Source organism: Trichechus manatus, unplaced genomic scaffold, assembly GCF_000243295.1.
Source record: "Trichechus manatus latirostris isolate Lorelei unplaced genomic scaffold, TriManLat1.0 scaffold00147, whole genome shotgun sequence".
NCBI classification, from domain to species: Eukaryota; Metazoa; Chordata; class Mammalia; order Sirenia; family Trichechidae; genus Trichechus; species Trichechus manatus.
This window is the reverse complement of record NW_004444083.1, coordinates 839,334-864,343: the sequence shown is the minus strand read 5'-3', so window position 1 is coordinate 864,343 and position 25,010 is coordinate 839,334. Positions and strand designations below refer to the sequence as shown.

The window sequence follows — 25,010 nt, the reverse complement described above, 5'->3', positions numbered from 1 at the left end:
GTCAATAAAACACAGGTAAACATCTTTCTGGTATTCTCTGCTTTCAGCCAGGATCCATCTGACATCAGTAATTATATCCCTCATTCCACATCCTCTTATGAATCTGGCTTGAATTTCTGGCAGTTCCCTGTCAATGTACTGCTGCAACCGTTTTTGAATTATCTTCAGCAGAATTGTACTTGCTTGTGATATTTATCATATTGTTCGATAATTTCCACATTTCGTTGGATCACTTTTCTTCGGAATGCGCACAAATATGGATCTCTTCCAGTGGGTTGGCCAGGTAGCTGTCTTCCAAATTTCTTGGCATAGATGACTGAGCGCTTCCAGGGTTGTATCTCTTAGGTAAAACATCTCAATTGGTAGTCAATTCCTGGAGCCTTGTTTTTCGCCAGTGTCTTCAGTGCAGCTTGGACTTCTTCCTTCAATACCATCCGTTCTTGATCATATGCTACCCCCTGAAATAGTTGAACATCCCCCAATTCTTTTTGGTGCAATGACTCTGAGTATTCTGTCTTCTTTTGATACTTCCTGCTCTACATTCAAGAGCAAGTTTCAGGGTCTCTTCTGACATCCATTTTGGTCTTTTCTTTCTTGTCTTTTTAATGACCTTTTGCTTTCTTCATGTGTGCTTGATGTCATTCCACAACTCGTCTGGGCTTTGGTCATTAGTGTTCAATGTTTGATTTAAGCACCAGTTTTTACGTTTTTCATATCCTTTACATCTTTAAGGTTTGTACAGACGTCTCACTGCAAGAAAGATCTTGCTAGAATGAGTCAAATGGAAATTCTCATAGGAGACGTGTTTCTGAAAGACTACAGGAGTTGTCTGGCTCCAATAAAACAGAACCACAATATCTGAATTTCAAATTGTTACAGGGCCTTCTGGGTTGTTTAAGCAGGAAATCACCTTATTAAAAGACCATTTGAATATGGAGTATTTTCCACATAGACTAGTTTTATAATAAAAGGATTTCAATTTTGTAAACATTCTCTTTAGCAATTTGGAAATTTTCACATCAGCCAACAGAAGAATGACAACTGGTTGTCTGTTGGTCTCTACGGTAACACACAGAAGTCTGGAAATGTGTCTGTGGGCTAAATTTTAATCTGTGGATTGAAAAGTTTTAAAAACCAGCACAAAAAGTCAGCCTAGCGAAACCTACATTATAAAATTATGGAGCTGTTGATTCAGTCCAGAAGCTGAGGTTCATCATGCCCTAACTAGACTTCATTTCTGCTTCAATCACTGCAGCCTGGTCTTCCCCCCCAACAACATTTGACCTTTGCTTTCTTCCTGTCCTGGCAGAAAACAACCCTGCCCCCCACCCTGTCCCTACCCAGCTCTCCGGCCTCATCCCACCCACTCTCCCTCTGGCACTTTTTTTTTTTTTTTTAACTGGTCTTATTGTTTTTTCTTAAAAAATTACATACAGTAAAATGTACAAGTCTTAAATGTATACTTTGATGAAGGTTTTCTGGATGACCAAATGTTTTGCGCTCAACTGTTAACCTAAAGGTTGGCAGTTCAAACTCACCCAGAAGCACTGTGAAAGAAAGGCCTGGCAACCCACCTCTCTGTAAAGATTACAGCCGTAAAAACCCTGTGGAACAGATGGGGTCTTCTCTGTAACACTTTGTAACACGTGGAATCACATGAGTTGAAATTGACTCAAAGGCAACAGGTTTGTTTTTATTTTTTTAATAGTTTGATGACTTTGGACAAATATATACTGTCTTGTTACTATCATTCAAACTAAGATTATTTACATACCGCAGAAAATTCCTTTGGGCCCCTTTGCAGTCAACCTACCCCCCATCGTCTGCACTCAGAGGCTGTCACCCTCCGTTGGTTTTGCCCCTTCCGGAATTTCACATAAATGGAACCATGCATTATATCTTCTGCTATATCTGGCTGTTCTGGCACAACTTTCATGCCTGAGAGAGTCAGACGTGTTGCTGCACATTTCAGTAGTTCTCCCATTTGTTTTTAGTGGTATTCTATTGTCTTAGGAACTATTACGAATAAAGTTGCTATAAACATTCTTGTGCCTTTTTTTTTTTTTTTTTTCTTTTTCAACAAATGCTTTTATTGCTCTTGGGTATATGCCTAGGAGTGAATTGCTGGGTTACAGATTGCTGCATGCTCATCCTAACCCTTGCACGTTGATGGTCCAGCCAGACTCAATTTATTTTAGCTCCTCAGCCCAGCTAGGGCTTCACACACCTTCTCCTCCTGTCTTAGTTATCTAGTGCCACTGTAACAGAAATACCACAAGTGGATGGCTTTAACAAACAGAAATTGATTTTCTCACAGCATAGGAGGCTGGAAGTCTGAATTCAGGATGCTGGTTCTAGGGGAAGGCTTTCTGTCTCTGTCGGCTCTGGAGGAAGTACTTGTCTCTTCAGCTTCTGCTTCTTGGTTCCTTGGAGATCTCCATGTGTCTTGGCATCTTCCCCATCTCTGCTTTCTTCCTTGCTTATGTAATCTCTTTTATATCTCAGAAAAGATTGATTCAAGATATACCCTACAGTAATCCTGCCTCATTAACATAATAAAGACAACTCATTCCCGAATGGGATTATAACCACAGGCAGAGAGGTCAGGATTTACAACACATATTTTGGGGGGACATAATCCAATCTATAACACCTCCCTTTACTTGGGTAATTCCTACCTATCCTTCAGCTCCTGATTTACATGCCACATGTCAAGAAACCTTTGCTGACTTCTACAGAAGTCTACCAGGTCCTCTCTGCAAAGAGCTTTCATAACATCTTGTGCGTCTCCAGACTTCACTGAGTCATGAGACCATCACTCGTTCAAGAAGTCCTGGCCGGCAGTCTGCTCTTGCTTATCAAATGTTTTGTTCACAGGTAGTGCAAAAGAACCATGTAAACAAGATGGCAGACCATTGGATGCACTCAGAGAAAGTGGTGTTTAGGAGGACTGTTAGCACATCTACGGTGCACCGACTGCAGGTCACAGTCACCAACCATCCAAGCAAGCCTATGAGGCCACTTCGTCATTCTGTCTATACCTAAAATAAGAACAGCAACACACACAATCACTAACATGTGCCGAATGCTTGCCATGTGCTGGAGGTGTGCTAAGTGATTGACATGTTGTTGTTGTTGTGAGGTGCCATCGAGTCAGTTCCGACTCATAGTGACCCTAGGTACAACAGAACGAAACACTGCCTGGTCCTGCGCCATCCTCACAATTGTTGTTATGCTCAAACCCATACTTGCAGCCCCTGTGTCAATCCATCTCATTGAGGGTCTTCATCTTTTTCACTGAGCCTCTACTTTACCAAGCATGATGTCCTTCTCCAGGGGCTGATCCCTCCTGAGAACATGTCCAAAGTATGTGAGACGTAGTCTCACCATCCTTGCTTCTAAGGAGCATTCTAGAAGTGATCGACATGCACTATGTCATTTAAGATTCACAAAGATCCTTTAAGAAACATGCTACGATTCTGCCCATTTTCCAGATTAAGAAGCTTAGGGCCAAAGAGTTACTAGCCCAAAATCACTAGCAAGTAAACAGTCAAAGTAAGATTCCAACCCACTCTCCTATAAGTACACTGCCATATAAAACATCAAAAAAATAAAATAGAACAAACCTACTGGCGTCAAGTCCATTCCGACTCACAGCGACCCTACAGGACAGAGTAGAACTGCCCCATATGATTTCCAAGGAGCTGCTGGTGGATTCGAACTGCAGACCTTTTGGTTAGCAGCCAAGCTCCTAACCGCTGTGCCACCAGGGCTCCAAACTGCCATATAGCAGTGTTTATTTTGGACACGTCATCAGGAAAGGCCAACCACTAGAAAAGAACGTCATGGATGGTAAAGTAGAGGGTCAGCAAAAACTAGGGAAACTCTCAATGAGATGGATTGGCTCAATAGCCACAACAATAGACTCAAACATACCAACGATCACGAATATGGCACAGGACTGAGCAATGTTTTGTTCTGTTATACGTAAGGTCACTATGAGTTGGAGCCAACTCAACAGCAGCTAACAACAACCACTCCTTCACTGTGATATTCAAGTGAAGTTCCATATTTACTTGTGTGATTGTTAGATGAAGATCTGGTTTTAAAACAAGCTCCAAACTCAGGTGCCAGGGTCCTTTGGTGTCACTGTCCTCGCTCACCATTGTAGCACCCGGGCCTACAGAACGAGTGTGCAATGCGACATATGATGATTGAATGCCCAAACGAAAAAGTGAACGTCTTAAATGTGCCCAGAGTACACTCTCAGACTGTCAGAAGGCTGACAGGTCTGCCCATAATCTGAGTAAGCAGGTTTCATTAATTTACTTGAAAAATACTAATTATGATTGATCCAAGACTGTTCAGTTTTCCAAACAAGTCTTTTAAGGCATCACATACAATGACAACAAATGAATGGATAAACAAAATACGGTACATACATGTTGTTATTGTTAGGTGCCCTCAAGTCAGAACTGACTCATAGTGACTCTATGACAAAAGAACGAAACACTGCCCCGTCCTGCGCCATCCTCGCAATCCTTGCTATGCTTGAGCCCATCGTTACAGCCACTGTGTCAATCCATCTTACTGAGGATCTTCCTCTCTTTTGTTGACCTTCTACTGTTCCAAGCATGGTGTCCTTCTCCAGGAACTGGTTGCTCCTGATAACATGTCCAAAATATGTGGGACCAAGTCTTGCCATCCTACCTTCTAAGGAGCAATCTGGCTGTACTTCTTCCAAGACAGATTTGTTAGTTCTTCTGGCAGTCCATGATATAGTCAATATTCTTCACCAACAACATAATTCACAGGCAACAATTCTTCATTCCTTCTTATTTATCATCCAGCTTTTGCAGGCATATGAGACAATTGAAAATACCATGGTTTGGGTCAGGCACACCTTAGTCTTCAAGGTGATATCTTTGCTTTTTAACACTTTAAGTCTTTTGCAAATTTGCCCAATGCAATATGTAGTTTAATTTCCTGACTGCTGCTTCCATGGGTGTTGATTGTGGAACCAAGTAAAATGAAATCCTTGACAATTTCAATCTTTTCTCCATTTATCATGATGTTGCTTATTGGTCCAGTTGTGAAGATTTTTGTTTTCTTTATGTTGAGGTGTAATCTGTATTGAAGGTTGTGATCTTTGATCTTCATCAGTAAGTGCTTCAAGTTCTCTTTGCTTTCAGCAAGCAAGATTGTGTCATCTGCATATCACAGGTTGTTGATGAGTCTTCCTCCAATCCTGATGCCACTTTCTTCTTCATATAGTCCAGTTTCTCAGATTATTTGCTCAGCATACAGATTGAATAACTATGGTGAAAAGATACACCCCTGATGCACACTTTTCTTGATTTTAAACCACACAGTATCCCGTTGTTCTGTTCGATAACTGCCTCTTGGTTTATGTACAGGTTTTCATGAGCACAATTAAGTGTTCTGGAATTCCCATTCTTCCCAATGGTATCCATAATTTGTTATGAGCCATACAGTTGAATGCCTTTGCATAGTCAATAAAACACAGGTAAACATCTTTCTGGAATTCTCTGCTTTCAGCTAAGATCCAATTGACATCAGCAATGATATTCCTCATTCCACGTCCTCTTCTGAATCTGTCTTAAATTTCTGGCGGTTTCCTATTGATGTACTGCTGAAACTGCTTTTGAATGATCTTCAGCAAAATTTTACTTGTGTGTGATATTAATGACATTGTTTGATAATTTCCACATTCTGCTGGATCACCTTTCTTTAGAACGGGCACAAATATGGATCTCTTCCAGTCTGTTGGCCAGGTAGCTGTCTTCCAAATTTCTTGGCATAGACATACATACAATAGAACATTACTCAGCAACAGAGAGAAATGAAGTCCAGATACATGCCATAACAAAGACGAACCTTGAAAACACCACACTGAGTGAAATGAGTCAGTCACAAAAGGACAAATACTGTATGTTCCCACTTACGTGAAATACATAGAATAGGCAAGTGTATAGAGAACAAAGTTTATTGTGATTGGTTACCGGGGGTGGCCAGGAGGGAGGGGAAAAGGGAGACTCATTGTTTTCCGTACAAGACGCTGAGTTTCTGTCAAGGGTGATGGAAAATGTGGAAAACGGTAACAGTGTTGGTTGAACCACATGACGAACATAATTAACGGCACTGAATTGTACATGTGAAGAATGTTGAAACGCTAGATGTTTTGTTGCATATATACTTACCACAATTTTAAAAAGTTTTAAAATAAAAACAATAATAATAAAAAAAAACAAGAATTTAGGAAATTGAAGATGAGCTGAGAGGGTGTGATAGAGGTGGCTTGCAAATGAAGATCCATAAGCAAAGGAGATGGAGCAGCTCTAATGTTGTCCTGGGACAGATTGGGAGTCACGGGGAAAATGGAGTTCCACTCACACCAGTGTTTCTGGGCCATCTCTCGCCAGCGGAGGTGTCTGTGCCCCGCATCACTGAACACAGCCTGCTACAGGAAGACGGAAGGAAAGAAGGCCTGTGTGATACTCCCTAGTGTCTGTGTCTCCATGGAGGCTCAATCAGCATGGTAGTATTTTGTTCTTATTTCACTTCCAAACGTTTCAACAAACCAAAAATATTAACACACACTGCACTGCATCATTTAATCATCAGAGTGTGTGTGTAGTGCTAGGACATTTGTAGGGTTGGGGCAGATGTTTAGAGGGTAGAAAGGAAAAGCTTCTTAAGTAATTATTTTTGCTCAAAACCCTCCCTTGCACCTGGTTTCAGGGCTTCTCTTGGTCTTATGAAACGCTCCCATGTGAGGATAAAATGAGTTTTTACAAACAACTCTCGGGCTCTCCTGCAGCATTTGGATACAAAATGGAATTGAATACGGGGTGACTCTGAACTGCCTTAAAATCACTGAGGCCCAGCGAGCTGTTTGCTGAGGCAATTTCCTTTCACTGACACAGAATTACATTGTATAAGATGTTTACTGAAGCCATGTCATGCCTGTGACACCTCTGGATCTCAAGACACCTCAATATCCACACATGCTGCGTTTAGCCGGCAAACTGAGATGCCAAATTTAAAATGAGAATTCTTGTTGTTCTTTTTTTCTTCCCCCTTCCCTTCATGTGGTGCAAACAGTTAACACTCTCAGCTGCTAACGGAAAGGTTGGAAGTTTCAGTCCACCCAGAGGCATCTTGGAAGAAAGGCCTGGCGATCTACTTTTGAAAAATTGGCCACTGGAAACCCTATGGAGCAGAGTTCAACTCTGACACACATGGGAAGCCATGAGTTGGGGTCGACTGGATGACAACTAAACTTCATGTTCACACAAGACATTAGGGATGCTTCACTGACTTGTTTCAAGATGATTAGGAGGCCAGGAAGCTCCCAGAAGGAGAAGAGAATGGACGCGGCAGCCGCAAGAAATATGTTGAGTCAGCCCCCAGCTCATGGCGACCCCATATGTTACAAAGTACAACTGCTCCACAGGCTTTTCTTGACTGTAATCTTCACGGAATCAGTTTGCCAGGCCTTTCTTCCGGGGAGCTGCTGAGTGTGTTCAAATCACCAACCTTTAGGTTAGCAGCTAATCACCACCAAGGGACTAAGAGATGTACTCCCTGGAATATTGAAAACGTAAACACAGAGGGATTTTTTTTTTTTTTTTCCTTTGGAAAATGAAATGAAATCCAAAACATCTTACAGCATGTGAAAAGAAGGAGCAAGACAGGTGCATCCTTGACTTGATAACATTTATTCAGTATTCTTTGAAATCAGGAAGAATCGGGAGAAGCAGGTATCAATCAGATACAACCACAGAAAATGTCGTGGATATAAATAAAGAAGCACTATGAGAAATACACACTACTGAGGGGACTGGTCCTCTCTCACACTTACTACCTCTTAGCAACGAACAACTCAAACACAAATTTAATTTACTCACGATAGAAAAATCTTGACCTGTTAAAGAAAAATATAGATTCAACTCGATCATAATTTGCCTCACTAGGCCCTTTCACGGTGTATTTTTTCAAGGCCAAGTTTGACGACCATTACGAAACATGACAAAAAAAAAACAAACTCAAAGGTTTCCACAAGGTTCAACAAAACAGTGCAGAAATAAATTACTTACTCATGCACAGAATTAGGCAAACGCTAATTTCATGAGGGTTAGGAATAATAAATTTAACTAGCTTCTTTTTTTTTTTCCACAAAAACGAACATTTCAGACTTCTTTGTAAGTAACAGGTATACTGTATTAAGCATCGTACTCTACAAGTTTTTCCTAACTCTACTCAGAAAGCCGGCACTCACATGTCAAACAGAGACTTCTCCTGGATTCGATTTACTCCTTTAACAACCACAGACGTTACTCTGGGTTTCCTGCATGGTGTCTCCCACGGAAAGAGCACACACTATTTATTAGAAGCATACAATTCAGAGAGCTGAAAGAACGTGAAAACACAGTCTACGGATTTCACAAATTCAGTTTTTAAAATAAATTTTTCCCCCCAAACTAAAAGCTGCAGAAAATTAGTTCTTAAATATTCTACCGAAAACTCTTGAGCGCCTAACGCTTTGAATGTCTTAAGCTTTTTATTTTCTTAAAAATATTTAGATGAGTGAAGTATCGCATCTTTTTGAAAAATAATCCCCCAAAAAGATTACAAATCTTTTGTTTTAATCAGTGTGACCAACGGCTTGTCATCGGGACTGTAATCCTCATAGGCAATGGGGGTCACGTCGTACATCGCCGGCCGAGATTTCTTTCCAAACCTGCAATCACAGACAGAGAGAACTTTGGTTAGAGACAAATCGGGCCTCAGGTCCTATTTAAGGCAAGTGGTGAAAATCACTTTATTCAAGAATCCAATGGAACTATAAAAATACTCTAAGAATATATTCTCTAGCAAGTACCAAAATTTAAGACACTCTGAGATTAACATTGAAAGAGTATAAATATTAGTATTCGGTGCAGCAGGGAATAAAAAACGGATTTCGCCAAGCACAAAGCCCAAATTAATGTTGAAGCTTCTGGGCTAAATCTTGGCAAAGCATTCAGGCATGACAATTCTACAACAGGTTTTCTACATTAAAAAAAAAAAAATAGTGTATCGATTTGTCTTTTTCTTGCTGAGACCCATAAATATTTGGAGAGGCAAGTTTATTTTACATCTACAATAGTGTCTACTATACAGACAGGATTGCAGGGTGGTCTTTGCTGGGCTTGGATAACCACCTGGCCCGAGAGACTTTCAGGGGAGAACAGTGCAGGCTGGGAGGTCATCTGAGGTCTTTATAGCGTGACAAGGGCAGAGGGAGGAACTAACTTCAAATAAGAAGGGGGCTATCTACCAAGTGTGCCATGCCCACCCTGAATCCCCACCCCACCCCCAAAAAAACACATGGCGTTGTTCTTCTCTGTGCACAAAGCCATTGTCCCAACAGATTTGTATTTATCCAAATCCCCTCTACAGCAAGACTGACGCCCAGAGGCCAGGGGAGTCAAAATCCAGTTTTAAGACTTCCTGCCAAACCAGCGATTATTAAAATAAAGCAAATGTAATTTCTGGGTGGTCTCTTCAGATTCAAGTCCTCACCTTTCCTTAAAGTCCTGGAGTGTAAGGTGATTTAAACAATCTCCCACCCCTCCTCCCTCTTACAGACAATACTTTTTTTAACTGCTTCAAGTCCAACAGGGTTCATTAAAACAGAAATTTTAAAAGAACCTTAAATCTTTAAACGGTTTCTAGGGTGGGCCCCGAGGACTGGAAGGGACTTGTTTACCACAGTCCCATCTCTCCTCTTTTCCTATTCCTTCCTTTGACTTGATATCTTTTGAAAATCTATCACCTCACGGACAGAGGGGAAAAGCAGAATCCAGTAGGAAATGAGAAAATGCCGTGTTCTTCACACGATCGTTTAAACATTCACCAGTCATATATTCCAATTCACTCAAGAATACCAAATTGGAGTTGAAAGGAACAAACCATGGCAGACAGGCACCAGGCAAAATGCAGGGTTAAAGAGTTAAAGTTTTCCCCTCCCCAAGAAACCCAAAGTAATTACTGCAATATTAAAAAGTCTCCAACATATATTTTTTTACCATTGCCATCAAGTCAACTCATGGAGGTCACCAGGCCTTTCTTCTGAGGCACATCTGGGTGGATCTGAACCTCCAACCTTTAGGTTAGCAGCCAAAAGCCTTTAACCATTTGCACCACCCAAAGACTCCAGTTATAAAGATAACCTGGTTAAACTAAGACTAACATGCACAGCACTAGAAAACGGGGCAACGCTGGCTTGGAGTCAGGCCTGGACTAGAGTCACTGCACTGCAACTTACTACTGCAGAAAGCCAAGGCCAAATTCCTCAGGTGACTCACACAGGTCTCCATCAAAAACGGAGCATCTGTGATATGGAAGCTATTCCTCTATAGGAACTTCTACTTTATAGAAGCACCATAATTTTTTTTTTTAATTGTACTTCAGGTGAAGGTTGACGGAACAAATAGTTTGTCATGAAACAGTAGTACACATATTGTTTTATGACATTGGTTAACAACCCCATGACATGTCAACCCTCTCCCTTCTCGACCTTTTTTTTTTTTGGTGAAAATACACATAGCCAAACATATACGATTTCAAAAATTTCTACATGCACAGTTCAGTGACTCCACTCTTCCAGTTGTGCTGCTGTTCTCACTTTAGATGAAGGTTTACAGGACAAAATAGTTTCTCATTAAACAGTTAGTACCCATGTTGCCCTATGACAATGGTTAACAACCTCACAACACATCAGCACTGTCCTTACTCAACCTTGGGTTCCCTATCACCAGCTTTCCTGTCCCCTTCTGCCTTCTAGCGAGAAGCACCATAATTTTTTAAAAGACAACAAAATGAAACAAGACTTTCCTTGCATCTCCCATACCTATCAGTGGCGGACACACACTTGGCGATAAATTAATGTGTCTTCCTACCTAAAGTTAAAATATTCACAGATTTTTATATTGCCTTTGTTTTTCAGAATTGAGTGGATACTAATAAATAAACTAACAGTGGTAGAAAGGCCTGATGATCTACTTCGAAATATTAGCCAGTAAAAACCCTATGGATCACAATGGTCCAACCGACCATGGGATGGTACAAGACCAGGCAATGTTTTGTTCCATTGTGCATGGGGTCACCATGAGTTGGGGGTGAGCTGATGGCAGCTAACATTAACAACAAGCGCCTACAGTATTCCATTTAAGCGCTCAGACACTGAACCAATGTAAGAGGTTGCCTATTTTATTGCAGGAGTTGTTACTAAAAAAGCAAAACAAAAAACATTGTTTTTATTATAAAGGTACATTTTAATTGTAAAAAAAAAAAAAAAAAAAGGAAGCTTGAGAAAACTATAATGAAGACCAGGAGTTAGCCAACTACAGACCATAGGCCAATTTCAGTCTGTCACCTGTTTTTCAAATAAAGTTTTATTAAAATACAGCTGCTCCCATTCATACTGGCTATGGTTGCTTTCAATAAACAGAGAAAAGATTGAAGTTGTCAAGGATTTCATTTTACTTGGCTCTACAATCAACACCCATGGAAGCAGCAGTCAGGAAATCAAAAGACGCATTGCATCGGGCAAATCTGCTGTAAAAGACCTCTTTAAAGTGTTGAAAAGCAAAGATGTCGCCTTGAAGACTAAGGTGTGCCTGACCCAAGCCATGGTATTTTCAATTGCATCATATGCATTCCAAAGCTTGACAATGCATAAGGAAGACCGAAGAAGAATTGACGGCTTTGAATTGTGGCGTTGGCAAAGAGTATTGAATATACCATGGACTGCCAAAAGAACGAACAAATCTGTCTTGGAAGAAGTACAACCAGAATGCTCCTTAGAAGGAAGGATGGCGAGACTACGTCTCACATACTTTGGACATGTTGTCAGGAGGGATCAGTCCCTGGAGAAAGACATCATGCTTGGTAAAGTACAGGGTCAGTGAAAAAGAGGAAGACCCTCAACAAGATGGATTGACACAGTGGCTGCAACTATGGGCTCAAGCATAACAGTGATTGTGAGCTTGGCGCAGGACCGGGCAGTGTTTCGTTCTGTGGCGTGTAGGGTCGCTGCGAGTCGGAACCGACTTGTTGGCACCTAACAACAACAACAACACGGCTGCTTTCAAACTACAAAGGCAGAGCTGAGTAGTCATGACAGAGACTCATATGGCCCGTAAAGCTTAAAATATTCCTCAGGCCCCTGATGAAGACTGTAAGAATCGCCTGTAACCACTCCCTCCAAAGGACCAGATGCCAGTGCTTTGGTGCATTATTTTTCAGTCTGTCAGTCCCACATTCCTTCAATCCATCCAACAAATTTTTATTACACACTTCTTAAAGTGCCATAAAGGACCCCTGGTGGTCAGTGGTTAAGCACTCGGCTGCTAACTGAAAGATTGACGGTGTGAACCCATCAGCCATCCAAGGGAGAACGGTGTGGCAGTCTGCTTCTGGAAAGATTACAGCCTTGGAAACCCCATGAGCAGTTTTACTGTGTCCTACAGAGTCTCTAGGAATTGGAATTGACTCGACAGCAATGGGTTTGGGTTTTTTTTGGTTTATAAGATGCCATATACCCTGTGTATTACATAATGGAGCAGAGGTGAGAAAAAACTCTGCACAGCGTTTGGTGGCTCCATCATTCGGTATTTTGTGTGATGTTTTACTCAGAAGACATTCTGCTGAGTTAAAAAATAAACAGCACAGTGCATCTTCTGTGCTGGGTGAGGCTGGCTGGCTAGCGCGCTTGATGGCTATAGTTGCACCTTCCCACCAGAGGTGGCTTATGTCCTACGACGTAACCAAAGGCACAACTCTTAGGAAGTGTCTGCTGAGCACCCATAGAGGAAGTAAATTTTAAAAGATGGAGATGAATTAACACAAATCCTTTCCTCCTGGAAAAAACAGCTGAAAGGCCCTGATTTGGTGGCACCACCCCCGGCTCCTCGCCTCCCACAAGGGGTCGCGTGTTGGACACTGTTCTGAGATCTCATCCAAATATCTTGTTCACTTGTCTCCTTTCCACTCATGATCTCATTTCACTGTCACAACAACCTTGTGAGGTGAGTACCTACCATTGGTCCCATTTCACAGAGGAGGAAACCGAGGCTTAGCAATCATTTTCCCAAGGTCCCACTCCTAGGGAGGGGTGGAGCTATCTGGCTTTGAGCCTGGGTTCTGGAACACGTCATTGCTGCCTTACTGTGCGTGAGGAAGCCTTGGACTGTGGCTCTCACTTTACCTGCCCCTGATGAGAGCCAGTGCACACTCACTGTGTTGAAAGCATCAGCTTCAGATCAGCAGACCAGCTTCAATCCTGGCTTCTCACCTACAAACTCAGTGGCCCTAGTGTGAATGCCATGAGTTGGCTAAGTCCAAATTCGCTCTATCTATAATATGGGAGGAATGATGCATACATCCCAAGATTCTTGTGAGGTTCTTGCAAATGAGAAATTTGTTCTCGCTTTAAGTTAGCATAGTGGCTGGTCGATGGGAAGCTCTCATTAAATGATAGCCATCAAAGACACCAACATCACAACGAATTATCGTGTTGGCGAAAAATGTTGACTATACCACGGACTGCCAAAAGAACAAACACATCTGTCTTGGAAGAAGTCAGCCAGAATGCTCCTTAGAAGCAAGTATGGCGAGACTTTGTCTCACGTACTTTGGACATGTTATCAGGAGGGACCAGTCCCTGGAGAAGGACATCATGCTTGGTAAAGTAGAGGGTCTTTGAAAAAGTCGAAGACCTTCAATGAGATGGACTGACACAGTGGCTGCAATAATGGGCTTAAGCACAGCAACGACTGTGAGGATGGTGCAGGACTGGCAGTGTTTCCTTCTGTTGTACACGGGGTCACTATGAGTCAGAACTGACTCGACAGCACCTAACACCAACAATAGCACAGATGCACTAACGGAAGTCATAGCAACAATAGTGCCAATGTTGCTAAATAAACAAAAGATATTGCAACCAGCTATAGGGCAGACCGAAGAGTGAGCGTTCTTCCAGTTCATATTCTCCTGAAAGTCACCAGCTAAAAAAATACCGCAGGGAACGTCAGGTGGCTCTGACCTATTTGAGGGAACGGAACCATGGCCTTTCTCAGCTCTTCTGTTATCTTCTGTGATCAGGTGCTTTTAGCTGATAGAGCAGTGAAATGTGGCCTCAGCACCAAATCTTGGAGCCCTGTTATGGGCTGAATTGTGTCGCCCAGAAATATGTGCTGTAAATCCTAACCCCTGAGCCCTGGTGGCACAGTGGTTAAGAACTACAGCGAAGTACCGCTGCTAACCAAAAGGTTGGCAGTTCGAATCCACCAGTCATTCCTTGGAAACCCTACGGGGCACTTCTACTCTGTCCTATAGGGTCGCTAAGTCAGAATCGACTCTACTGCTATGGGTTTTTTTTTATACCTGTGGATGTAATCGCATTTGGAAATAGGGTTTTCTTTGCTATGTTAATAAGGCCATATCCATCCGTGTAGGGAGAGGAAAAAAACAAAAACAAATCCATTGCAGTGGAGTCAATTCCGACTCATAGCAACCCTATAGGACAGAGTAGAACTGCCCCATAGGCTTCCCAAGGAGCGGCTGGTGGATTTGAATTGCTGATCTTTTGGTTAGTAGCTGATCTCTTAACCACTGCACCACCAGGGCTCCATAGCGGTGTAGAGTGTGTCTTAAATCAATCACTTCTGACATACAAACACAGCAGATGAAGCACAGAAGCAAGCAAGAACAAATGGGGGTAGATGGACGACATGCCACCTGAAGATCACCAAGGAACTGAGGAACGAAGCTGAAAAGAGACAAGGACCTTGTCCCAGAGCCAACAGAGGGAGAAAGCCTTCCCTGAATTCGAACTTCTAACCTTCTAGCTGTGAGAAAATAAGCCATCCACTTGTGTTATTTCTGTTATATTGTTGTCAAGTGCCGCTGAGTCGATTCTGACTCATAGCGACCCTATATGACAGAAGAGCAGGTCTTTTCTTCCTTGGAGCCGCTGGGTGGGTTTGAATTGCCAGCCTTTTGGTTAGCAGCTGAGCGTGTAACCATTTCTAGCATGCACTAGATAACTAAGACAAGTTTAGAGGCTTTGCTTCCTCTGGTCAGTTATGAACTCTCTCCTGCTTGACTGTAAGCAGAGCAGTTATGGAACAGATAACTCTGGGGACAAGGCAGACTGGGCCCCCCCTCCGCGCCTCCGTGAACTGACAGCTGACATCAGAGCCACCAGACGCTTCCTCAGTCACTCGTGAACATCAGAGGTGACCCACTCAGCGTGTGTCCTGCATGGCCATTGGGCTGCAGTCATTCTGACACAAGGTCACCTCTAGGCTGGTGTCTGGGAAAGAGGCAGTGAAATGGACGTGAGGAACAGGCAGCTGCTGAAAACCAGGGAGAGGGTCACATCAAAAGGACAGAGCCTTTCTAGGGTTTCCAGGAAAAGGGAGCAAAACAAGCTAACCAGCCAGAGACCCAGCCAGAGCTTCCCTGTGACCCTGCTGCAGAAACCACAGGTTGTGGCTAGATAAACATTCTGAAGAGAAAACCGAAACCCGTTGTCCTGGAGTTGATTCCGACTCATAGCGACCATATAGGACAGAGTAGAACTGCCCCATAGGGTTTCCAAGGAGCAACCGGTGGATACGAACTGCCGACCTTTTGGTTAGCAGCCGAAGCACTTAACCACTGCACCACCAGGATTTCCATTCCAAAGAGACGTAGTCCTAAAATCCAGATACGTGGGACTGTATTACTGTAACTTCAATACTTTTATCCGCAGTCCCTGGGGCATGCAGGAGCTTGCTAATTAGGAATTCTGCAGTAAATATTTCTGATAAAAATCGGCACACAATAAGAACTAGGTTTGTAAATGTTTTCAAGTTTGTTCTTTCCTTCCAAGAGAATCCAGCCAACTATCCTGCCAGTGGGCTATATAGGCAGGATGCTCAGAAGAATCTATCTTAGCATATTTGGGGGCTGAAGTAAAAAAATACTCTTAACCTTGAAGGATCCCAGTCACAGATGCCTCTTGGGGTGGAGGGAAATCCAATTCCTTGAATCTCGTGGTACATCCTAGTAGACAGTCATACAGTCTGCCCCTTCCCGGTGAGCTAAGCCTCTCCAGGAACAAAAAGGAGACAGCACAGTTCTGAGTACCACAGGAACTTTCCAACCCTCTGCTTCTTTATACGTTCTTGACCTCCCACCCAATGATTTCAGGATGACACAAATGCTCCTACAGCCTGGTGACACTTACTAAGCAGCCACCACATGCCTGACAGATGACAGAGGACGACCAGATAAGGGCCCTAGGGGAAATCTACCTCTCACCCGGGTCAAGACACCCTACGCTAACCCCTAGCTGAGCTCATCCATGCATTTCAGACCTCAAACTGGGTGTGAGGCCTACTATGTGTCAGGACTCACTGGAGATCTAGAAGTAAAAGCCACTGCCTTTACTCGTAGGCTAGTCGAGTCCCTGATGGTTAACGCACTCTATGCTAATGGAAAGGTTGGAGGTTCGGGTCCATTCAAAGGTGCCTTGAAAGGTCAGGTGATGTCCTTCCAAAAAAATCAACCACTGAAAACCCTATGGAGCACAGTTCTACTCTGACTCTATGAGGTCGCCATGAGTTGACGTCAACTCACTAAAACTAGTTCAGTGGACGAAAGCGTCAAATGAACAATCAGAGTGGGGCTTACAGGGGTTGGTATAAAGGCTTCCTGGAAGCTATGCTGCCTGAGTTGAACTAGGCAGTGATGAGTAGCTGGGTGGGACCTGAGTTGGAAGAGGGTTTAACTCTCTTTCCTCTCTCATGTAAGTAAGGCTTGGGTGCAGCTCCCACAAAGAAGATGCCCCTTGCCCCACCTAAGCATTGGAGCAAATGCTCTATGTCTCCCAGTTTCTCTTCTCCACTGGCTCTGCCCCTTGTAAGCTGGGTTCTGGCTTTTGCTTCCATTGGAGTGATAAGATAACCATAAGACCTGAGACTTGGGTTTGGGGATTTCATTTTGAGGAAAGCAAACTTTTGAACCTCTGAGCTTCTACATCAGTCAGGCTGAATTGGAGTGGGCTTGTGTCTTGGTCAATATCAACACAGGACATTCCAACAAACACCATGCAGCTCAGAGTCCCTTGAGCCCCAGTCTTAAGACACTAATACTTTTCATTACAGCACATTGACTTTCTGGATTGAGTGTTTTAGATTGCTCTGTTGATGAAAAGAAAAGAAGGTTTCCTTTTACAAACATTATTACTATTATCTCTGGAATAAATACTCCTTGCAAAAGTCTACTAAATATTCTAGTATCTGGTAAGATTTTTATTGTTATAATAGATTTGGAAAAGTAAATAATGTGCCAGTTACATAATTCTTTAATATTTATAATTTAATTTGTTTGTCATAACTCTCTAAGGGTAGTATTTTCCCTTTCTACATTTGAGGGAACTGTATTTCTAAAAGATTAAATTGCCATCCAAAATTATAAGAAGCCCTGGTGGCACAGTGTTTAAGCACTTGGATGCTAACCGAAAGGTCAGCAGTTCAAACCCCCCAGCTGTGATCTGCTCCCATAAAGACTACCGCCTAGGAAACCCTATGGGGAAGTTCTACTCTGTCATATAGGGTCGCTATGAGTCAGAATTGACTTGATAGCATACAACAAGTGGCCGGTCCAAAATTATAAAGTCAGGTAATAGAGCAGTCGGGACTCAATGCTGTGCCTCAGATACCAGAACTCAGACAACTTGCTCTTTCCATGATACTATGCTAACACTAATGAAGGTCCTGAAATCTGCGCTGAAGGCATTTGTGAAAAATAAGGCTCCAGGAACTGATGGAACACCAATTGAAATGTTTCAACAAACGGATGCAGTGCTAGAAGTGCTCACTCATCTATGCCAAGAAATTTGTAAGACAGCTACCTGGCCAACCTACTGGAAGAGATCCATATTTATGCCTATTCCCAAGAAAGGTGATCCAACCAAATGCAGAAATTTTTGAACAATATCACTAATATCATACGCAAGTAAAATTTTACTGAAGATCATTCAAAAGTGGCTGCAGCAGTACATCGACAGGGACTGCCAGAAATTCAAGTGGGATTCAGAAGAGGACATGGACCCAGGGATATCACTGCTGATGTCAGATGGATCCTGGCTGAAAGCAAAGAATACCAGAAAGATGGTTTACCTGTGCTTTATTGACTATGCAAAGGCATTCGATTGTGTGGATCATAACAAATTATGGATAACATTGTGAAGAATGGGAATTAACGATTAATTGCGCTCATGAGGAATCTGTACATAGATCAAGAGGCAGTCGTTTGAACCGAATAAGGGGATACTGAATGGTTTAAAGTCAGGAAAGGTGTGCGTCAGGGTTGTATCCTTTCCCCATAGTTCTGCAATCTGTATGCTGAGCAAATAATCCGAGAAGCTGGACTGTATGAAGAACTCGGCATCAGAGTTGGAGGAAACCTCATTGACAACCTGTGTTATGCATATGCTACAACCTTGCCTGCAGAAAGTGAAGAGGACTTGAAGCGCTTAACTGATGAAGATCAAAGACCACAGCCTTCAGTATGGATTGCACCTCAACATAAAGGAAACAAAAATCCTCACAACGGGACCAATAAGCAACATCATGACAAATGGAGAAAAGACTGAAGTTGTCAAGGACTTCGTTTTACTTGACTCCACAGTCAACACCCATGGAAGCAGCAGTCAGGAAATCAAAAGACGCATTGCACTGGGCAAACCTGCTGCAAAAGACCTCTTTTAAGCGTCGAAAAGCAAAGATGTTGCCTTGAAGACTAGGTGCGCCTGACCCAAGCCATAGTATTTTCAATCGACTGATATGCACGGGAAAACTGGACAATGAATAAGGAAGACCAAAGAATAATTGACGCTTTTGAATTGTGGTGTTGGGGAAGAATATTGAACACACCATGGACTGCCGAAAGAAGAAACAAATCTGTCTTGGAAGAAGTACAGCCAGAATGCTCCTTAGAAGCAAGAATAGCGAGACTATATCTCACATACTTTAGACATACTGTCAGGAGGGATCAATCCCTGGAGAAGAACATCATGCTTGGTAAAGTGGAGGGTCATCGAAAAAGGGGAAGACCCTCAACAACATGGATTGACACAGTGGCTGCAACAATGGGCTCAAGCATAAAGACGATTGTGAGGATGGTGCAGGACTGGGCAGTGTTCTCTTGTGCATGGGGTCACTATGAGTCAGAACTGACTCAGTGGCACCTACGCACAACAACAGCAACACGCTAACTCTAAGAATCCCTGGGTGGCACAAACGGCCAAGTGCTCAACTATTAGCTGAAAGATTGGTCATTCAAATCCACCCAGAAGTGTCTTGGAAGACAGAATTGGTCATCTGCTTCCAAAAGGTCACAGCCTTGAATACACTATGGAGCAGTTTACTCTGCATACATGGGGTCACCGTGCGTCAGAATTGACTCGACGGCACCCAACAACAATCGTAAGTCCTTGAATCAAATGGAACTATTTATATCTAAGTTGACTCTTTGAAGCACAACACAGCTGAAGACATTCTAAAAAGAGATCATCAAAAAATGTTTCATACACAGTGATTAAGAATCAGATGTTTATAAGCACAGATCAACACAAACTAAATTAGAAGCAGCCCTGGTGGCGCAATAGTTAAGCGTGCTACTGCTTTAAATAAATGCACGTATTCAGTAAGAACAAAATGCTAGCAGCAAATGCAAAAGGGTTTGCTAATAAGGTAGCCTAATGATCTTTCCCCAAATACCATCTTGACCCTCTGTTTTATTCTTTAAAATCCTCTCTTTGTGGCTGTAAAGTCCCGTGACTAATAGAACCCTGGTACCCAGAATGCAGAATGTGGAAAGCAGCATCGCTCTCCTCCATCTCTGCCGCCAGCCGCCCACCTGGCGTGCCGGATGGAAGCGATGGCATTGCTGAACTCGCTGTCTATGCTGCGGCAGTTGTAGAACTCCTCGTAGGCTGGCCTGGAAGAGCCCTGGTACTCGATGCGGCTGATGCGGCAAATGCCCACGATCAGGATGATCAGCATCAGGATGAAGGCGACACAGAGGGCGCCAATGATGATGTAGAGGGAGTGGCGCGGCATGTTAGTGAGACTCTCCGCCACGTGCCCGGACTTCCACTGCAGGTCTGGAGGCAAAATAAATGAGGAGATATGAGTTCTGGGTTCCAATGTGGAGGTCTGTCCCCCCTTTACACTGCTAACTTAAAATCTAAGGGCTACCCAAACTGAGAGCAATTATTTTCTATCGTTAAACCAGACCAAGGTCTAACATTATGTATGAGGACATCTTACAAATCACTAAGGAAAACCACAAACAGGGCAAAGGATCATAAAAGGAATTCACCAACGAAATACAAATAAAAAATTATTTAGCTTCATAATTATAAAACAAATGCAATTCCTCTAGTTTTAAATATTATTTTAAAAATTATTTCTCAATAATATTTAAAACATTTTTTAATTATGATAACCACTGGTAACCAAAGTACACAGAAATGGGGACTATGTAAATTGACACACAACTCTTTTGTGGACTAACTGGCAAATCTTTATCCTAGAAATTCCAGTTTTTTAGATTTTAAGCTGCAGAAACTGTGCCGTAAGTGCATAAACAGCTATGTACAAAGATGTTCATCTCAGCACTGTAATTTTTTTTATTGCTGTGCTTTAACTGAAAATTTACAATTCAAGTTAGTCTCTCATACAAAAATTTATACACACATTGTTATGTGACCCTAGTTGCTCTCCCTATAGTGTGACAGCACACTCCTCCTTTCCACCCGATTTCCCGTGCCCATTCAACCAGCTCCTAAGCCTCTCTGCCTTCTCATCTCGCCTTTGGACAGGAGCTGCCCACTTAGTCTCACATATCTACTTGAGCTAAGAAGCATACTCTTCACGAGTATCATTTTATGTCCCATAGTCCAATTTAATCTTTGTCTGAAGAGTTGACCTTGGGAATGGTTTTAGTTTTGGGCTAACAGAGAGTCTGGGGGCCATGTCTTCCGGGGTCCCTCCAGTCTCAATCAAACCATTAAGTCTGGTCTTTTTATTAGAATTTGAGTTCTGCACCCCACTTTTCTCCTGCCAGGGACTCTCTGTTGTGTTCCCTGTCAGGGTGGTCATTGGTGGTAGCCGGGCACCATCTAGTTCTTCTGGTCTCAGGCTGATGAAGTCTCTGGTCTATGTGGCCCTTTCTGCCTCTTGGGCTAATACTTTCCTTGTATCTTTGGTGTTCTTCATTCTCCTTTACTCCAGGTGGTTCGGACCAATTGATGCATCTTAGATGGCCGCTTGCAAGCTTTTAAGACCCCAGACGCCACTCACCAAGGTAGGTTCAGAACATTTTCTTAATAAACTTTGTTATGCCAATTGACCTAGATGTCCCCTGGAACCATGGTCCCCAGAACCCTGTCCCTGCTACTCTGTCCCTCAAAATGTTTGGTTGTATTCAGGAAACTTCTTAGCTTTGGTTTAATACAGTTGTGCCGACTTCCCCTGTAGTGTTATCCTTCCCTGCACCTAAGATAATTCTTGTCTATTATCTAGCTCATAACCATCAAAGAATGTTCTCTTCTGTGTTTAAACCTTTTCTTGCGTTCTTATATAATAGTGGTCTTATACAATATTTTTCCTTTTGTGACTGACTAAATTCACTCAGCATAATGCCTTCCAGATTCCTCCACGTTATAAGATGTCTCATGGATTCATTGTTGTTCTTTATCATTGGGTAATATTCCATGATCGGAACCATAATTTTTAAATGTTAAATTATCAACTACTGCACATTTAGAAAAAGGTTCAGAATGTAAACACAGCCACCCACATACTCACTACTCAGAGTTAACGAACGTTACCATTGTACCACCTGTGTGTTAGAATTTTTTTCTGCTATTTTTAAGAAGAAATGAAATGCTACAGACATAGCTAGAGCCACTCCCCTGGACTCTCTCTCCACTCCACCCACACACAACATGGTTTATGTAAGTGAAAATATGGGAATCAGCCTAAATATCCAGCTCTAGGTGAGATGGAAATGTGTTCATCCAACAGCCAAAGAATAAAACAAGGTCACCAAACAGGATCCTACTTGCAGAGTACAGTTCATACGCTTTCCTCTGAGGCACCTGCTCTGAGCTGAGGATTATGGGACGCTACCTTGGGCCCTTTCTACTAAGTAACAGCCTCTATCCCAAACCAAAAACCAAACCCGTTGCTGTCAAGTTGATTCTGACTCATAGCGACCCTCTACGACAGAGTAGAACTGCCCCACAGGATTTCCAAGGAGCGGCTGGTGGATTTGAACTGCCGACCTTTTGGCTAGCAGCCATGCTCTTAACCACTGAGCCACCAGGGCTCCAGCGAGACCTCAAACAGGGACCAAGCAAGCAGATGTCTTTCCTTGAAGCCTGACAAAAAAATGACCTGTGTCTCCCCACCTGGATGGCTCTTGAGAGTTTGAGAAGAATGAGGATGAAGGAAGCAACTTCCGCATCTGTACCCAGAACTTCCAGCTCCTGAGTATCTCACTGAGACCCCAGAAGCAGGTTCTGCCATTCCAGTCTGCCTGCCTGGGCCCCTAAGGCCCACGGAGCTGCAAAACCAACTAACCATGGTGTGTTCACCGCTCCACGTGAGCCAGCTCACACACAGGCTGACAGAACGATACAAACCAGCACAGGTAAATCGTCAGGACAGAAGGGAGAAGGTGTTCTGGGAAGCTAGAACCAGGGCTCAGCCGGCAGCCATGTCACCTGCAATGCCTGGTACACACGAAGAGAGACAACTTGTTTTCCTGGCTGACCAAAGCAAACGTGACTCGCTTGATTTCCAAGCATTTCTGCATTCTCTGAAAAACTCAGTTGTAGGCTGGAGCCCAACGTTCAGCAGAGTATGTTATAGTATGCATTTTGCATCAACGAAAAGAAGCCCTGGTGGTGCAGTGGTTAAGCACTCAGCTGCTAACCAAAAGGTTGGCAGCTCAAACTCACCAGGTGCTCAGCAGAAGAAAGATGTGGCAGTCTGCTTCGGTAAAGATTACAGCTTTGGAAACCGTATGGGGCAGTTGTACTCTGTCCTATAGGGTGGCTATCAGTTGAAATCAACTCAGTGGCAATGGGTTCGGTTTGGTTTCCTCATCACCATGAATGCATACTATATTTCTACTCCGACTGAGAGGCTGCTCAGATCTGATCACCACAGAAGGGCCACCTGTGTTCCGGATGAGTTTTTACAGTCTCTGCCCAAACTTCACGCAAATAACCTAACATCACACGGATGACGTATACACAGAGCGCGCGTGCATAGGGCCATGTCGGAAGAAATCGTCTCACTTCCCGGGTTACCTGCACTGTGCTGTGTCCCAGGCTCCTGAAGAGCTGCCGAGACTGCTTGACTTTGTGAAGCCAGCATTTCCTAAAACCCTGCGTTCCAAGGTGTTTGGACTTTGGGGGAAAACGTTCTCAACATTTCTCCTAAAACAGCTGCTTTCCCCTCTGCCCTTTTCTTTAAAGCTGGATGCCACCTTACTGTCATCTAATGCTTTGCTGACAGCAGTGAATGGGGCTGCCCTGGGTGCAATGTCTGCTTAGCAGCCAGGCTGGATCTGAGCGAAGCCAGCACTGGGGCTGGAGGCAGCACATTTATCTGCACCAGGTGGCTGCAGCCCATGTACAATCCTCATAAACCATTGCTGCATCCTGGGAGTCTCATCGCATGAATTATTTACTATGCTGGCTACTAGAGCGTGGGCTGCCGAGGGTGATCACATTGTCTCACAGGTTCATGGCCAGGAATTCAGGCACAAGAGCCGCTCACGACAAACGTCGTCCTTCTGGGCCTGCGGGACCATTTGCATTTTGGGTTACATTCAATTCGTCTGCTGTCTCCTATTTTTCAAAGTGCTTCCGCAGGTAATATTTCAGGGGACCTGGGAGGAGAGCTAGGTAGGAAAGCTGGACTCAGAGTGACACTCGAGGTGAAGCAGGCAGCCAGCAGCAGAGTGAACGACACGTGGCCTGCTGACAATGTCCACTCCCTCAGAAGTAGACTTCATTTGAGTTTACAAATTTATTCTAAAATGCATTACCATGTCTATTTTTTATTGTACCTGGATGAAAGGATAAAACTAGTTAATGTGTCCACCTATGTTACTGAAAAAGGGAATAGACAGGAGTGAGTGAGAGAGTGTTTTACAGAGATGTCACTTAGATAAACCAAACCCATTGCCATCAAGTCAATTCCGACCCATAGCGACCCTATAGGACAGAGCAGAACTACCCTGTAGGGTTTGCAAGGCTGTAATCTTTACCGAAGCAGACTGCCACATCTTTCCCTGCTGAGCAGCTACTTGGTTTGAACCACTGACCTTTTGGTTAGCAGCCGAGCGCTTCACCATTGTGCCACCAGGGCTCCCTTTGGTTGATGCAAAATGGATTTTATAACATACTCTGCTGAACGTTGGGCTCCAGCCTACAACTGAGTTTTTCAGAGAATGCAGAAATGCTTGGAAATCAAGCGAGTCACATTTGCTTTGGTCAGCCAGGAAAACAAGTTGTCTCTCTCCGTGTGTACCAGGCATTGCAGGTGACATGGCTGCCAGCTGAGCCCTGGTTCTAGCTTCCCAGAACACCTTCTCCCTTCTGTCCTGACGATTTACGTGCACTGATTTGTAACGTTCTGTCGGCCTGCGTGTGAGCTGGCTCAGGTGGAGCGGTGAACACACCCGGGTTAGTTGGTCTTGCTGCTCTGTGGGTCCTACAGGCGCAGGCAGGCAGACTCAAATGGCAGAACCTGCTTCCGGGGTCTCTTTAATCTGGAGAAGAGGGACAAGTGGGAAAAAGGGAATGGAATGAATAGATCATCTCCTTCATAGGAGTCCACTCTTTCAACAAATATTAAGCACCTACT

The 25,010-nt window shown here is 43.3% G+C and overlaps 1 protein-coding gene across 1 annotated transcript in view; it reads right to left on the bottom strand.

Moving 5' to 3' along the window:
- Positions 1–7,726: 7,726 nt before the first annotated feature.
- The window catches only part of DNER (delta/notch like EGF repeat containing), a 202,234-nt gene continuing 184,950 nt past the window's right edge, over positions 7,727–25,010 (bottom strand). Inside the window, 2 exon segments of the mRNA XM_023740087.1 lie at positions 7,727–8,764; positions 19,981–20,227. Coding sequence (XP_023595855.1) covers positions 8,653–8,764; positions 19,981–20,227 — 359 coding nt within the window. The 3' untranslated portion in view covers positions 7,727–8,652.